At 34.5% G+C, this 16,121-nt stretch overlaps 1 protein-coding gene across 2 annotated transcripts in view; it reads left to right on the top strand.

Moving 5' to 3' along the window:
• Positions 1 to 485: 485 nt before the first annotated feature.
• The window catches only part of SEMA3C (semaphorin 3C), a 182,384-nt gene continuing 166,748 nt past the window's right edge, over positions 486 to 16,121 (top strand). Inside the window, exons 1-2 of one of the 2 annotated variants that reach the window (XM_074194034.1) lie at positions 486 to 916; positions 3,437 to 3,580. In XM_074194034.1, the coding sequence (XP_074050135.1) occupies positions 3,478 to 3,580 (103 nt within the window). In that variant the 5' untranslated portion in view covers positions 486 to 916; positions 3,437 to 3,477. Of the gene's footprint in view, positions 917 to 3,436; positions 3,581 to 16,121 lie in introns of those variants that run through there. The other variant, XM_074194035.1, reaches the window with a different exon arrangement.

Genomic DNA, 16,121 nt, shown 5'->3' with positions numbered 1-16,121 from the left:
AATAGGAACCAATATCCACTAAAAACTACAATAGATTTCTGGGCCAAGAGAGTGAATGTTTCCTGGCTGGGTCCAGGTCCAGGAGGTTTTGGCAGGGAGGAAAAAAAAAAGAAAAGAAAAGAAAGGGGGGGGTGCCCTATGCTTCTGAAACACACATGTCTTTGCCTTAAAAGGATGAGATCATTCCTCGGTAAAACCGCTCTGCCCTATAATATAGAAAAGGCAAAGTCTGCAAGCTCTCCAAGCTCTGCCTGGATGGTACAAAATCCCTGGAGCCCACCCGGCAAGTTTTTTTTTCTTCCTTCCCATAGCAGACTGCTAAACAAACGGAGGTTTTCAGCAGGTCTCTTTATTCTGTGTAGCACATTCCTGGATTTTGACGGAAGCCCATTCTCCGGGCATGCTGCTCCCCACCCCTTCCCCCGCCCCCTTTGGCTGCCTCCCTCAGTCATGGTCTTTCTTCCTTTCCCGAGCGCTGGGTGTGGCTTATACATTAGTTATGAGATGCAGCCCCTATTTGCTCAGCTAATGATGTATGCAGGGCTCAGCAGCGGCGTGGTACAGGAGGCAAGTGGGTCCAGCACCGGGGGTAAATGTAATTGGAAACCGGGGTTTTCACCGTCATAGCTCAGCTACTTTCCATTCAGTCTTAGGTGCTTAATTGAGGAATAGAAAGGACTCCAGGGTGCCGCCGCAGTGGAGAGAGCCCCAAGGATTGCTTTACAAAGAACCGCGGACTAGCCGGAGGGAAGAATTTCGCGATTGACATACTCGGAAAACTAAGGCTTTCTGGTTAAAAAATAAAAATAAAAATAAACAAACATTTTAAGAAGGAAAGAAAAAGCTATAAAGTGACCGGCTGCTAGAAACCAGAGGGACACTGATGACTCTGGCTGACTGATTTCCTCCAAGCTGGGTAAGTTGGCTCCTGTCCTCCTGAAGTATTGCGAATTTAGGAAAGTGTAACTTTTTACTTCATATTCTGTTTTGTTTGCTTTTCCACAAGGCCATGTCCTCGAGCTCCATTAAGTTAAGAGCCCCTGAGGTTTGGTCAGGAAGGATTTAGCCTCAGTCTGGCAGGGACTGCTTCTTTGGGATATGACACCTGCCTAGAGGGGCAGTTTAAAGTTAAATGGTTTAAAAAAAACCCTGAGAAAACACGAAATGATCCTTTTGCTTCGATTCATTTTCCCCCCTCCTTTCCTGGGTGTTATTAGATTGGGACGAGTGAACAATCTAAACACACTGCAAATGTAATCCTTGGGATGAGTTATTATCATTGGAGTGGAGCACTTGTAAGATCCTGTTTGCTAGTGGAGATCCTGCTGTACAAGTCACTAAGATTTCAGTCTCTGACTTCTCATCACGATTTAGGGAAGAAAGAGTTTGAGGCAAGTGCTTTCCCGCACTCGCATTCTATGACACATTGGCCTGAGATAGGATTCTGTATTTTGTGGTCGGTTCTTCTCCTCTGGGACCCACATGAGAGAGTTTAGTGATCATGTCAATGACTTAAGACAGGCATGCGTATTTATCATTAGTGTTGAACAGGACAGAAGCCAGGCAACTTACTGACTTGTGTCGTTCTTTCCTTTTACGTTGATTTTAACTGTGAAAAGGGCCAAACCAGAGAGACAATTGCCAGAGGAACTTCACCCAGAAAATCAATTTTCTTCACTGGGAATTAATTTAGGATTAAGAAGGTGAAGAGGCTGGAAAAACGGGATAAGGGGAACAGTGAGCTCTTGAGATTTCTTCTCAACTGGATTCAGCAACACAAGTTGTGTGTGGTTCTTCTAAGTGTAAGAAAACGAAGGCACCCTACATTCTTCTTACCGTTTGTACTGGGATTTGTGTAGGGACCTGCTCTGTAGCATCTGTTAAAAATCACATGTTAAATATGATTGCCCATTTTGTTTTGGCTTGACGGAGAAATCTTATCAGTCTTTAATAGCATTTCTTACTTTGAAGAGGATTATGTTGAAAAGCTTAGTGGTGGATTTTAAAGCAGCAGCCTGGTGTTAAGTATCAGAATTCCGGTGACCTGTTTAAAAATAATCTTTAGCCAAACTGTGTTGTCCAATTGTATTACTTAGCAAACTCTAAAATCATGCTGGGGCTAATCCAAAATGGAGGGGCTTTCCTTCTGCTGTCCAGGCTTTATTTTGTAAATTGTAGCCACAGGTGTTCTATTTGCTTTGGGTAATAATTCCATTCTCACCTGATCTTCATTTGTTCCTCAGAGCTCAAAGATAAGTTAATGTCCCTGGGTCTCAAAGAATATCTATCAATTTTTTTTTGAAAATTGTGAGCAATCGACTTCTCATGTGTAATTTATTATAATTATGTGGTCCTCATTTTATGGTTCATTGACTTGCTCACCTCTAAGTCATCCCTCTGAATCTGGCCCAAGACTGTGACTGTAACATGTTGCAATAACTGGCTTAGTCATGATTGAGAGTTAGTTGCTAATTGGTTAGTGTAAACCTAAAACAAAGTATGGCACATAGAATGGGACCCCCTTTCTTGAGACAGTAATTCAAATATACTAACATATAAGTAGTATAAGGAGAATATACTAGGTGATGTAAGCCTGGGTACATATGAATTACAACTGCTATACTAGCTGATGACACCATAGTTACATATATTATTCTGAAGTGTTATACCTTTTTTGAGGGAAATAAGGTTTTGATTATTAATTCTCCTTTGCTGGGACCCTTCTCAAATATTATCAAGTAACTATGCCCACAGACACAAACAAGAGTGTATTTGAAGGTATTTGAATAATGGAATGAATGGATTATTTTTGACCCAGTAAATGGGTTTTTCATTTATGTGTGCCACTCCTGCTTTGCTTTAACAATAGCATAATCCTTTTTGTAGGAAGGTAGTTTTTCTGGTGGTCTTGAAATTGTAATTGAATAAGTTCCAGACCTAGTCTAACCAAATCCAAATTTCCATTGAAACTTCATGTCTCAGTGAAGAGGACTAACTCTGCAGATAGAAGATATCAGTTCAAAGTTCACTTTTATGCATACCACCTGTGTGACCCTGATCAAATCATTTAACCTCCCTAGTCTTAGTTTGCTGATGTGTAAAACCCCTAGCCTTAGGTTGAATTGAATGGTCTCTGAGGTTCTTTACAATTCTAGGTATGTGCTTTTTTTGAATGAATTTATTTCATCTGTTTGAGTCTACTTTCTAATCTATGAAGTGAAGGGGTTTCATAAAATAACCTTCAAGATCCCTTCAAGCTCTAAATCTATGACATTCATTTGAAAAATCGAAAAACAGCACCTCCTACTGTTTAATTACTTAGAGTTCAAGTTTTTGGTGGTGGTGATAAAGGGCAAAAAGCTCTTTCCAGTTTGATAGTTCTGTTTACCTGAGACAGGTGATAAAATGTAATGAATTTGTTCTTTTTCTCTCTTAGGAGTTTTTTTCCCCTGGATATTAAATTGCAGATTTGAAGAGATGACATTTCTGGCAATCCAAGTGTTGATTGGGGCATTTGTTTATTCTGGCTGTGTAAAAGGATCTTCACAGCCCCAGGCAAGAGTTTATTTAACATTCAATGGTAAGAAAGAAGATAAACATTCCTGGGCAAATGTTATTTTTAAGGCTTTGTTCCTTTTTTTTCAGTCTCAATTATTAAAAATTAATAAGGAGGGGAAAGCATTATTAGATATTTTGTTCAAATTTCTTTTACAGGGGAACATTTTATCTGAAGCTTGTTTTAATTATAATGCATTCTAGTAAAGTTATAGTTGAGAAAGTTGTCCATGTAATTTTTTAGACTAAAGGGTCAACATATAAAATTTACAGTTGAAGTTTATAATCTATGGAAAACAAATGTCCAGGTCTATAAAATATTTGGTCTTAATAATCATGTGGTTTTATTCAGAAATGTTTCTTGAGACTTTTAAGCATCTAAAACTGGTAGAAATAAAAGGGTGCTACCTTAATTGCTGAAAATGGCCTCAATCAATTTTGGCTCTTATTCCCTAAACTGTTCTGAGGTTATTTTAAAGTCCTTCATTAAATTAAAGTAGGACCTGAGACTGTAGTTGGAACCATGATTTTTTCCTGGTATTGTCTGAGATTGTATTTTTTTCAGAAGCTTGGGAGAAATTTGTGTTCACAAAGTTAAAAGGGCATAATAAGCTTGGAACAAGCTTGCCAAATGTATGCATGAACACTTATTGTGTACAATTCAGACCATTTGCACAGGGTGATTTTGGTGAGTCATCTAACCGAAAATAAATGGATACAAAAAGAGATAGATGAGAGAGGCCATTCAGGCAGTCAGGTTCATTTGTATTTTTATTACTCCTCTCAACTCCATTTCATTGTCCCTTGAACCCAAATGTTGTCTGGACCAATTTACTCCCTTCCCACCCCATTTATATTATCTTTTGACTGAGATTGTACTCTCATTCCTCCCTGAAGAATACATTTATCTTCTTGCATGGTTAAATATTATGAATTTCAAGCAGCAATTTGACTGGTATTTAATATTTACTTTATTTGAATGCCTATTATTTGTTTTTTCCAACAATATTTGCATTTGCCAAATGATTTACCCAACATGGTATTAAAGCATTGTAAGAAGCCTGTTTAAACATTAGCACCTCTACTGCAATCCTAATCTTGAGTAAGGCCTTCTTAAAACTCATGACTTTTCTTTTTCAAAATTAGAAGATTGAGAGGTGAAATAAGAGGACACAGAGTTGCCACTGGTGTTAGGAATATCAGGATTCAAGTTCTATCTCTGATGGATACTGGATCTATGACTTTGAGCAAGTCACTTAACTTCTATGGAACTCTCTGAGTATGTGAAGATCTATACAGCTAAGAATCCTTGCACCAATGGAATCATAGGTCAAGTTCAGAATCAATCAGTAAAAAGAGAAAAAAAATGTTTCTTTGAAGTTCTCATCTTTCCTTACTTTTAGAACACACCTTGTGTTAGAGAAGACATAGGGCAGGGAAAAGCAATGAGTTAAAGGAGTTTTGTTTCATCTTGGTTTTGTTTTTACCTTCAAGGCAATTAAGATCTAGTATGTTTTAATTTATATTATAGAAAGCTTATTATTTCAGTATTAAGAACAATTTTAGTATTATCTATTTACAAATACAATGCACTTTGAACATTGGGCAAGGTAAGTGGGAGAATTCTTTGGAGTCAATTTGCTTTCTAGGTGATATGAAGAATGTTAACAAAAAGTGCTTTTATAAATGCCATATATCTAAAATTATTTTTTAAAAAGCTCTAATATTGATAAATGCTTCCTACTCAAAGAATGTTCTAGAATATATGGTATCAGAATAAAGGAATAATAGTATGAAGTAATGATTTTACAGACCAGCAGGTTTTCTTGAAAGGGATTGTCAACCTCCAAAAAATATTTCAAAGGAATTCTTCAGTGGAGAAAAACTTATTTCATGAAGATTCAACTACATTTACAGTAGCTACTAGCCATTAGTGAGTAAACTCAACATTTGGCAAGGGTAGAAGAAAAAAGAGGGTATACCAAATGACACATTTTTCCCTTTACTCCAATGTCACTGTCTAAAATAACTTCTATTATTAGTTTTCTTTTGTAACTTTATCGTTTCCCTCACCAAAAAAGTTCTGTTTTTCTTGCATAAATTATCATTCTTAGGAATAATCTCAAAATTCCTTACCAGGTGGTCAAATAGAAGATATTCTAAATTATTAATTTGTATGTCATTGTCTTATTTCAAATTTGCTTTTATTGTTTACTTTTATGTGTTGCATCACGATAAGAGTTCCCATAACCTTTTGAAATTCAAGACATCAAGTAGAGATATGTATATCCATATCTATATGTGTTTGTATGCATATACCTATATATGCATATTGCAAATAATGTGTGTAAGTATAAATATACACACATAAGCATATAAACACATGCAAATATATGTACTGTTTTTATATTTGCAAATTGATTTGCCAATTAATATTAAGTAGGTACTATTCTTCCCAGTTTATATTTGGGGAAATGGAAACTCTTGGTCTAGGTCAGCATCTTTTCTAAGTTGGAATTAAGATTTGAATCTTCTGATTATTTAAATAAAAAAAAATTTATTTAAGGCAGTGGTTTAAGTGAGTTGCCCAAGGCCACACAGTTAGGCAATAATTAAGTATCAGAGGCTGGATTTGAACTCAGGTACTCCTGACTCCAGGGCCCATGCTCTATCTACTCTGCCCCAGTCTTCTGTTTCTTAACAATTTCTGGCTTACCTTACTGCAATTTGATAGTTGGGTCAGTCTGGAAGGAGAGAAAGTTGATGAAAGAATCAAATTGTGAAGAACAAGATCATAACTTCATCCTCCCTCTTCTTTGTTTTCTGTCTGTTCTTAGGATCCTTTTCATCACCTTATCTTTTTTTTTTTAGGTTTTTGCAAGGCAAATGGGGTAAAGTGGCTTGCCCAAGGTTATGCAGCTAGGTAATTATTAAGTGTCTGAGGCTGGATTTGAACCCAGGTACTCCTGACTCCAGGGCCGGTGCTCTATCCATTGTGCCACCTAGCCACCCCATCACCTTATCTGTTGACTAGTTCTACACACTAGAACCTTGTAGGACTCTTTCCTAACTTTCCTCTACTAGAGTCCAACACTAAATAAACCATAGATCAGTGTGAAACCTTTATCATTTCTATAATGAATGAAGGATTCTGTGCTATTGCACAAAATTGTAAAACTTTTTGGGGAGGGGACAAATAAATGGTTAAAAAAATCAATTTGTTTTATTAGATACCTTACATTTTATTTGGCCTCTTATGGTCATTTCTATTTATGCTGCTAGTCAAAGCTTCTGATGATTAAACTTTATTATGGTAAAATCTACAATGGAGATTTCTTTTCTGGAGGTCAGGAGGTGGCAGTCTTTTGACAGTTTAGTAAATGAATGGACCTTTCTCAAAATCATTTTTTAAAAATTTATAATCAAAAGAAATGCTTAATTTCATTAACTTAGGGAAATTAAGTTGTATTTTGTTTTCCTATCCAAGTTCATGGATTTCCTTGAAATCAGTCCATGTATGTATCTGTGGATTTCAGGTTAAGAACTCTTACCCTAGGTACTTTTCACTTCTACTAGCTAAATTATCTCTTGTTAAGGGATATACAATTAATACAAACTTTGTATCAAGTTAATAATATCCTACAGGCTAAAATGAACTTTGATGATTACCTAGTTTGACCCCCTTATTGTGCAAATGGAAAAAACAATGTCAAACAGAGAAATGAAATAATTGTCAGCCTAATGTCATATAGTAAGCAAAAAAGTGAGGATTTTGACTCTCATTCATCTGATTCCAAATACTATACTCTATATTAATTTTATTAATGCATTTAAATAACATTAACAGTTTATTTGACCAATTTTAGGTGGGGGAATGGATTGCTCAAACTGGTTATTTTTTATTTATATGTGGAGAAGGCAGGAATGATAGTCACCTTTGGCTGAATTCCATCTTTCATTTATACCTTACCAAAAGGCAGGAAGAACAGGACTGCCTGTTGGTTTTTTTCCTGAGAAGCACCAAAAAATAGTGAATAAATATATTTTAACAGATATGGTTTTCACAGGTTTAATTCTACATGGGTAAAGTTCCTGCAAAACTCTCTGGTTCTGGCTAAGTATCATATTAAACATCACTTAAGCACTTATTGTATACTTTACATTATTTTTACTTGTGTGCTGAAAAGTAAAGGTATATAAGTATTCTTAAAGTACTGACACTCCAGTACAAGTGCAGGCACAAATAATGTGTCTGAAAATCATCTATTTTGTATTACAGTCACATCAATATTAAGGTACCAAAGTGTTAAGGTATTTTATAAGAGGGAATCCCCACTGGTGGGAGAGGGGGTCTTCCAAGAAGAGGTCAAATAATGTTCTGTGCAGGGATGTCCAACCTTTTAGTTCTGGCCCATCAAAAACTGGCTGGGGGCCACATATAGAATTCAATACTCATTCATGAATACCATTAATCACACCACTAATGAGTACAACAACTAATGCAAGGGCAACATGGATGTGCCCCAAGTGTTACACGTAACCTTTGGTCCACAGGTTGAACATACCAATATAGGTCTTGTGAAGGATAGGTAGACATTTGACAAAAGAGCTGATTGGGGAGAATAGTCATTCTAGACTTCAAATATGGCAGCAAAAATGGAGTAAAAGTAGGAGAATTCAAAATGTATTAGGTTTGACTTGATCATGTGGTATGTGAAAAGAAGCAGCATAAACTTAGAAATTTTTTTTTCCCTTGTCCTGATCACTGTTAGTACCTCAGCAGAAGGTAGAAGTTACAGGATAAAGCAAAACTCTCAAATTATGCCTCCGACTATAACATATTTATATAACTTTTAACAGCTTATAGGACCTTTGCTTTACAACAGCCTTATGAAATAGGTAGATTGTTGCCACATAGTTGCTTGCTAGGAATTCCTAGATGGCCATTCAACTCTGTTGTTCTGTAACTGTATATGACATGCTTCATGTTTCCGATTTTGCTTTGTGCTTGGCTTATAGGTTTATCTTGTTTTTGTTACCTCTTTTCCCTTCCTCTTCCAACGTTCAGATCTTTAAAAAAAAAAAACCTTGAAATGTAATGTCATCTTGGAAGCTCTCTCACTTAGTAGAGAGTTTGTTTTCTCAAAGGAAGTTCCCTGGGAGACCAGTTCCTAATACAGCCTCTTACCACTTTTTATCTCTGCTTATGAGAAATATGTAAAAAAAAAAGTTTTTCTTTTTATGTGTGTGGTTTTTTTTGGACAATGGAATGATAATTTTGGTTTTAGATTAGTTGAATTTAATGTATCAATAGAACGTTCAGGAGCATTTCCCTTGGAATTTCAGGATCATACATCAAAAGAGAAAAACTTGACAGGTCAATTAATTCAGTCATTTAATTTTATAGAGAAGAAAACTGAGATCCAGAAAAACAGTTTGCCCTAGGTCACCCAGAGAGCAAATATCAGAGATGGTATTTGTACCTAAATTCTTCTATTCCACAGTAGTCTTTCAGTCTAACTTAAAAATGTTTTCTTACAATAAAGCCCAGTATTTTGAAAGCTTATTCTATTTGTAGCTTGGATATCCCTTAGAGTATTATCTGATCACTTCCAAAATAAAAAAAAAAAAACTAGAAACAGAATTATCCATTCTTCTCTGTGCAATTTTTGAATTACAGTTTTTAGATCATATTTCCATTCTAAAATGTGATTAATTCTTTTTGGAAATAAAAATTCCAATTTATTTTTCTACCATGAATAACATTTATTATTAGAGAAAATGTCTTTTTTTGTTCTTAGTAATTGTTCCATTTGGAGATCAAACTTGACTCAAAAAAAACTCTTTAAATTTTTGAAAAAAAAAACAGTTAAGTGCTTTTATAGAAATATTCTTCGATGTATCCTAAAAAAAGTAATTGGCATTCGATTGTGCTTTTCTTTTTATATGTTCACTCCACTTTGCATAACAGTCACAGACATTCTGTACTTAGTTTAATGTTGAATTTTTTTGAACATTAAACTCAGATTAAATTCAACTGTGAAAGGAGGCAAGAGGAATATAAATGAATGAAATTCAGAGTATGAATACATAACAGAGTAAGAAAAGCAAGATGGAAATTGGTCTTTCCCTGTACAATAAATTGACTATATTTAATGTTTGATCATCTGAATCCAGAGAAAAATTGACACTCTTTTAATTCATTCTTTTTTGTTTTCATTTTTATTTGAGAATGATGAGGTGGTCAAATAGGGTTATAAGATGTTTTGGTCTCATTCATTGCTGGCTATAAGAAATGAAAGGAAATTTAAAAGCTAGGTGAGATCTATATTAACATGTTCCAACTTCTTTTGAATTAAGTTCTTTAGTTACTTCTAATTCCATTAAATACAACTGTTGGCTCATCCAATTGAGTTCACAATGTATCTTTATCAATGAGTTATAGGAAATATTCATGTGTCTTCAACATTATATATCAATAATTCAATAAAAAGTTCATGCTTATCATTCATAAAAAATTTATATTGAAAGTCAAAGAAAACCCTTTAATCTGTTCTAAAAATCTCTCATTGAAATAAAATCATAATTTAATTGAAACATTTTGTTTATCAAGCATCTTGAGATTCCTTTTAAATTTTGCATATGAGGTCATTGGAGATTTTCTAAAGAGAAATTTGGTTTGGTTTCCTTTGAATGAATACTTAGCTTAAGGAGCCAAAGTATTATAGTCCAAAACCAGTGACTCAATCAGAATTCTTTTCTTGTCTCTAACTAGCATTGTGACTTTTTAGACATTTTAGTCCCTATAGGTCTTACTCTCTTCATTTTGTAAAATACTTCTGGATTTTTAATTTTGTAGGTCTGAGTGCCTTCTCTAAAGATCTGGTCTATTAGTGAATGGTCTTCAATTTAAATAAACAAATACCTATTAATTATGTACTGTATAGCAAACACTGTGCTAGGTGCTAAGGATATAGATAAAAATGAAATGTTCTCTTTCTGTCAAAGAATTTTTATGGTGAGAAGGAAGATAAGTGAATTTAAACTACATAAGAAGGAAATATGTGTGTTTCTTTGTGGTGGGGGAGGGTAGAGGGACATTGCTCTGTTGATAGGAACAGTATTTTGAAGGAGGTGGTACCTGATTTGAACTTTGAAGGGACCTGAGACTTCCAAGAGGAAGAAATGAGTATGTAGAGCATAGGAGATTCTGCCTAAAGGCATTTAGGGAGTACAGCACCAAACAGACTAGTTTGGTGGAAGTATTCAGTTAATTAGGAGAATTTCCATGGAGTTAATGAATTTGGATAGATAGACTGAAACCATATTGTGAAGGGTTTTAAAAGTATAACAGAAGAGTATTCATATTAAAGGCAATAGGTAATTGAGCAAGAGATTGACTTGGTCAGATTTAAGGAATATCAATTTGACAAATCTGTAGATTGCAACCAGAAGAAGGTGAGTGCAGGGAGAAATTTAGTTTATTCTAATAGTCCAAGTGAGAAATGAAGATCAGAATTAGAGGAGATGTGGTCTATATGCTGACAAAAAGAGACAAATATGAGATGTGAATGTCCCAGCAACAATTCAGTGACTGAAAATGAAGAGTCAAAGATGACTCCTAATTAGCTACTATGAGAGATTGAAATAGTGGTGCTCTCATTAGAAATAGGGAAGTGGGGGGACGCAGAGGAAAAATTAACAAACACTGTTTCAAATCCTTTGAGTTTGAGTTTTAAGTATTTGAGAGGACTTGATATGTGAAATATCTAGGTGGAGATATCCCTACAATGGGGCTAGAGCTCAGAAGAGAAAGGAGGACTAGATAAGTAACTTTGGGAATCAATTATATAGAGATAATATTTGAACTTATTTGAACTGATGAGATCACAAATATATTAAAAAATAGAGATAGAAGAGGGCCTAGGACATAATTGAAATAGCATTTCCTAAAAGATTAAACTTTATCTTTGTAATGCCTCTCACTAGAACATAACTTGGAGTTCAGTTTTATTCCCCTAATCCTCTGGTATAGAACTGAATTCATGTGTTGTTCCTCTAGGACAATAAATAGAATTGTGGAGCCCTTAGCTGACCATATTTTATAGTTTGTCATTCAGTTTTGTTGTAGAGATTCATGTTGTGGTCTAAGATTTAGAGTGGAAGAGAATTTTAGAGATTCCTATTGAAATCCAATTGTACTTGAGTTGTAACCCTTATTGGGCCTTAAAGAATTTGACGTCAAATACTGTCCTTTTTTTTGGTATCTATAGTTGCTGGTTATAGTCACTCCATAAATATTGCCTGACTGACATAAATTTTTATTCCTCTTTTATCTGGAAGTTTAGAACAAAGTGTTAATTATGAAAATAGTCTTATTAGATTCATCAATAACAAATCTACTTCTATTAAGTACTTCCTATATATAGAAAGCATTGTTCAGACCTGTTTAGCATTATAAAAAAAGGTGAACATAGTTCTTGGTCCTGAAAAAGTTTGATATTAATAATTATTTAGTGACTTTCAACAACTGAAATGAGCATTAAAAAGAATCAAATCCTCACACAAAAATTAGTGTAGATTCCAAGGAAGTCATGAAAAACTGGATATGACTAAAAAACAAAACAAAACAAAAACATGATTAAGCAATAAAGTCATTGAGAGATAAAGGTGATTTTCATACTTTACTTATGGATGAACTAGGTCAGTTAAATTATTTGTCCACCATATTTCTATGTGCATTATTCTAAAGTACAACAATAATAAGAACAATGATGTGAATGATTTAGTCATTCATTTGTTTGCTTTCTCTCTATAGTGTTGAACAATAGACTATTATAAACTAAGAAGACCAGAAACTTTCAAGATTAATAATTTTCCCTTTTCATTTGTACATTTTGACATATAAATATAGTAAATATCAGAACTAGAAACCAAGGAGCTTAATATAAATCAGTAGGCTTCAAAAGAAAACCTTTGTCACTATCTATGCTTTTTAGATAACTTCTAAATAACAAAAATCATTTTATGAGATAAACCTCACAAAACAGATTTAACAATGCAATAATGACCCAAAATTAAACTTTTAAATAACGAGCACTCATTTGTAGGTAGCTTTTTTCAAACAGCTCTTCACTTTAATCATTGATATCATTCAATGGTTGCCATGGCCTTATTTCAAGAATTTCTTGGTTATAGACCCTTTTGAGATATAAATGTATCTTATAGAAAGGTCTAAAAAAACCTGACTTTAAAACTTTAAAAGGTCCAACTATGTGTACCTGTTTTTTCTTTAAGAATTGTATTCAGGGTGGCTAGGTGGCGCAGTAGATAGAGCACGGGTCTTGGAGTCAGGAGTACTTGGGTTCAAATCCTACCTCAGACACTTAATAATTACCTAGCTGTGTGGCCTTGGACAAGCCACTGAACCCCATTGCCTTGAAAAAAAATCTAAAAAAAAAAGAATTGTATTCAACAAAAGTTTCTTGGCATTCAAAATATTCTTAAATTATTGGTCCCACATCTGTGTGTGGGTTGTCCATGGATAGGTGTTGCCTGTTGTGCAATGGAATACCAATGGATATTTTGGCAACCTTTCTTTTAAATAAAGCTGAAAAAGAAAACCTTAAGTGATTAGTGGGTTCCTGAAAACACATGAAAGTCATAATGAATTCTGAAGTATTAGAGAACTCTTTTTCTTTGAGGACACTGTGTTTGGAAAATCAGTCCACTTTGAATTTTTTGCTTCTGTGTCCATTGTTCTATTCTGAAGACAAGAATAAATTCTAGTAGGTTTTTGAAGTTAGGACACTGAAGAAATTAGGGAAGATGTCTCTATAGCCTTTAAAGTAATTTCTTTCCTTTTAATTTTTTTCAGTTCTGCCTTCTTTATTTACCACCTGTTATTCTTTCATAAGTAAATAAGCTGGCTACCATCTCAGAGGTCATAAGTACCATATCAATTAGAACTTGAATAGAATTTTAGAAAACTGTCTTTCACTGTTTGCTTCATTAGGCAAGAAGTTTTCCTTACTTTAATTAAATAATAAAGGACTCTAGTTGCCTAGTGAGAAAATTCTCCCCCCCCAAAAAAACACCTGATGAATTGTCACTGAAACAATAAACTCAAAATAATTAATTACCTTTTTATTAACTTTTGTCCCATTAACATTACAAGGCACACTTGGTGAATACAGTTTGTCTTGTCATTATCCAGGAGATAAAAGGCAATTGTTCTTGATTTCTTCATTTATCTTCAAGAATACCCACTGTGTTTGCATTGAATTCACTGAAACATTTTGCTCTCAGGAAAAACTTGTGTTGAACCAGGCTTTTTATGCTCCTTTTGATAACTCCTAATGGATGGAGTAAATGTGTACTTGTAAGGTTGCCTTGTGCAAAGCCATCAACTTAACAAGGGTAATGCTTCTGGCAAGGTTGCCCTGCACATTTTTTTACATTGAGTTGGGAGGTATGAGTTGGAAATCTTTATAGTTCAGATGAAAGATTAATAGTACTAAGCTAATGACTAAAATGCTATTTTAATATTACATAAAATTCTGAAATGAAGTTGGCATAAAAGATAATAGTTTACATTTGTATAGTAGTTTAATGTTTTCAAAGTACTTTGGATATATTAATCTCATTTGATGAGAAAATTTCCAAGAAATAAAGTCCCCTGTCCCTCTCTATTTAATGTTACATCTTCCTGGGATACTTTGAGTACAAGCTATGGCTTTATATATGTATGTCTTAGATCAATTTTAGACCAGCTGTTAGATCTTTCTTCCTGAAATAATTATTAACCATAGAAGTGATGGGTAGACTTTGTATTTTGGGGGGAGAATGAGGGTAACATATTGAGATTTCAAATAAAATTACAGTTGATTTACTGCACCTTCCTTAGTGGCTAATGAATGCAGTTTATACCATCAAATGATGCTGTGATGGGAAATTCCTACAGAAATAGTCATTCAGATTTTTATTTAGTAATCCTTTCTCTTTCCTCATGATTGCATTCATATGTGCTCCAAACAAATTCTGTTACAAGTAATTCATTTTTAGATAAAAGGATGAATACCTTAACCAATGGAGAGTGACTAGGTCAGACAATACTAAAGACCTTAAAAAAATCTGTTTGCAAATTATTTTACTTGAATGAGTGTGTTGCAAGACATTTTTGGTCAATTATTATCTAGTAGTATGCATAGAAAGAAAGTAATATATTTTTAATAAGGTTAATAAAAGGGAAGGCAAAAAGTCACCTACTGTGTGTCAGGGATTTAAACTACTTTCCTATTATTTTGTCATTTGATTCAACAACACTGGAAGCTTTTATTACTCTTTTTTTTCACTAGAGGAAACCCAGGTAAACAGAGATTAAGTTACTTCCTCAGAAACATAACTAGTACGTTTCTGTGGCTAAATGAGAACTTGGGTCTTCTTGATTGTACAACCTGGCTGTCTGATAATTATATGCAATAATGTTTTTGATTTACCTCTTATTTTCTATATTGTACCTAGATCCTAGTTCATAGTCAGTATATTTTTAAATATTATCACAGCACATAGGGCTTAATAAATGCTTGCTGAATTAAAGTCAAGCTATCTCCAAAAACAGTTCATAATGGGCCAACTGTCCACCAAAGTTCTTCTTAACTTAAGGATAGAGTTGAAGGTCATCTGTGAACTTGGATGGGGAAAAATGTGCCTTGATTTTCATTACCTATTGATTTCCCGTGCAATCTTATGCCTTTTATTTTTAGGCATGTGAAAGCATTCTCCTGAGAAGAGGTTCATAGGTTTCATCAGATAGCCAAAGAAGTCCATTGCACACATAGCACACCACACACACACACACACACACACACACACACACACACACACACAGATGGTAAAAAGTGTCTCCTTAGAGTAATAAAGTCTTTTTAAAAATAAAGCAAAATGAATCCTTTTCCACCTTATCTTGAGAATTATTGCTCCTTGGGGCAGAATTGTTTCTTTGAAACTTGTACACTCTGTTGTTTCTGGCAAAACTCTTTTATAGTTTTGTGCCCAGGATATCCTTCCTGCTACCCTGATACATCACTGACCACAGCTTTTTTTAGGGTTTATGTAGCCGAGATTGAGCACAGATATGGTGTTACTGGATAGGGACCTTCTTTATCCCTCTTCTCTGCCCCATGTCAACCCTGGGAGGGTGTGTCCTCAGAATTTAAGAGAGCTTACTCATCCCCTTTATAAGAATAGGAATTAGCTCGACTGTTATTTTTTTGTAGATGCCATTACAATATTACCTAAATATAGCACTGAGCCACACTCCTAATTTTTCCATTTCCTGAACATCCTTTTTTATAACAAGGTATAAAGAGGTATCATTTTGGTTTCAGTTCCCATTACAATAACAAGTTACAATTACAGAGAACTGTGGTTAACGGGCATTTGTTCCAGACCCCCTTTGCTTTTTGGCTTTGGATTTGTGTCTCCTTTTTGTTCCCTGTTATTAATACAAAGACCTTTAGAACAAAGAACAAAAACAGACATTTTCTAGACCAGAATAATAGTTG

Source organism: Macrotis lagotis, chromosome 7 (genome assembly GCF_037893015.1).
Source record: "Macrotis lagotis isolate mMagLag1 chromosome 7, bilby.v1.9.chrom.fasta, whole genome shotgun sequence".
Lineage (NCBI taxonomy): Eukaryota > Metazoa > Chordata > Mammalia > Peramelemorphia > Peramelidae > Macrotis > Macrotis lagotis.
This window is presented reverse-complemented; position numbering and strand designations above follow the sequence as displayed.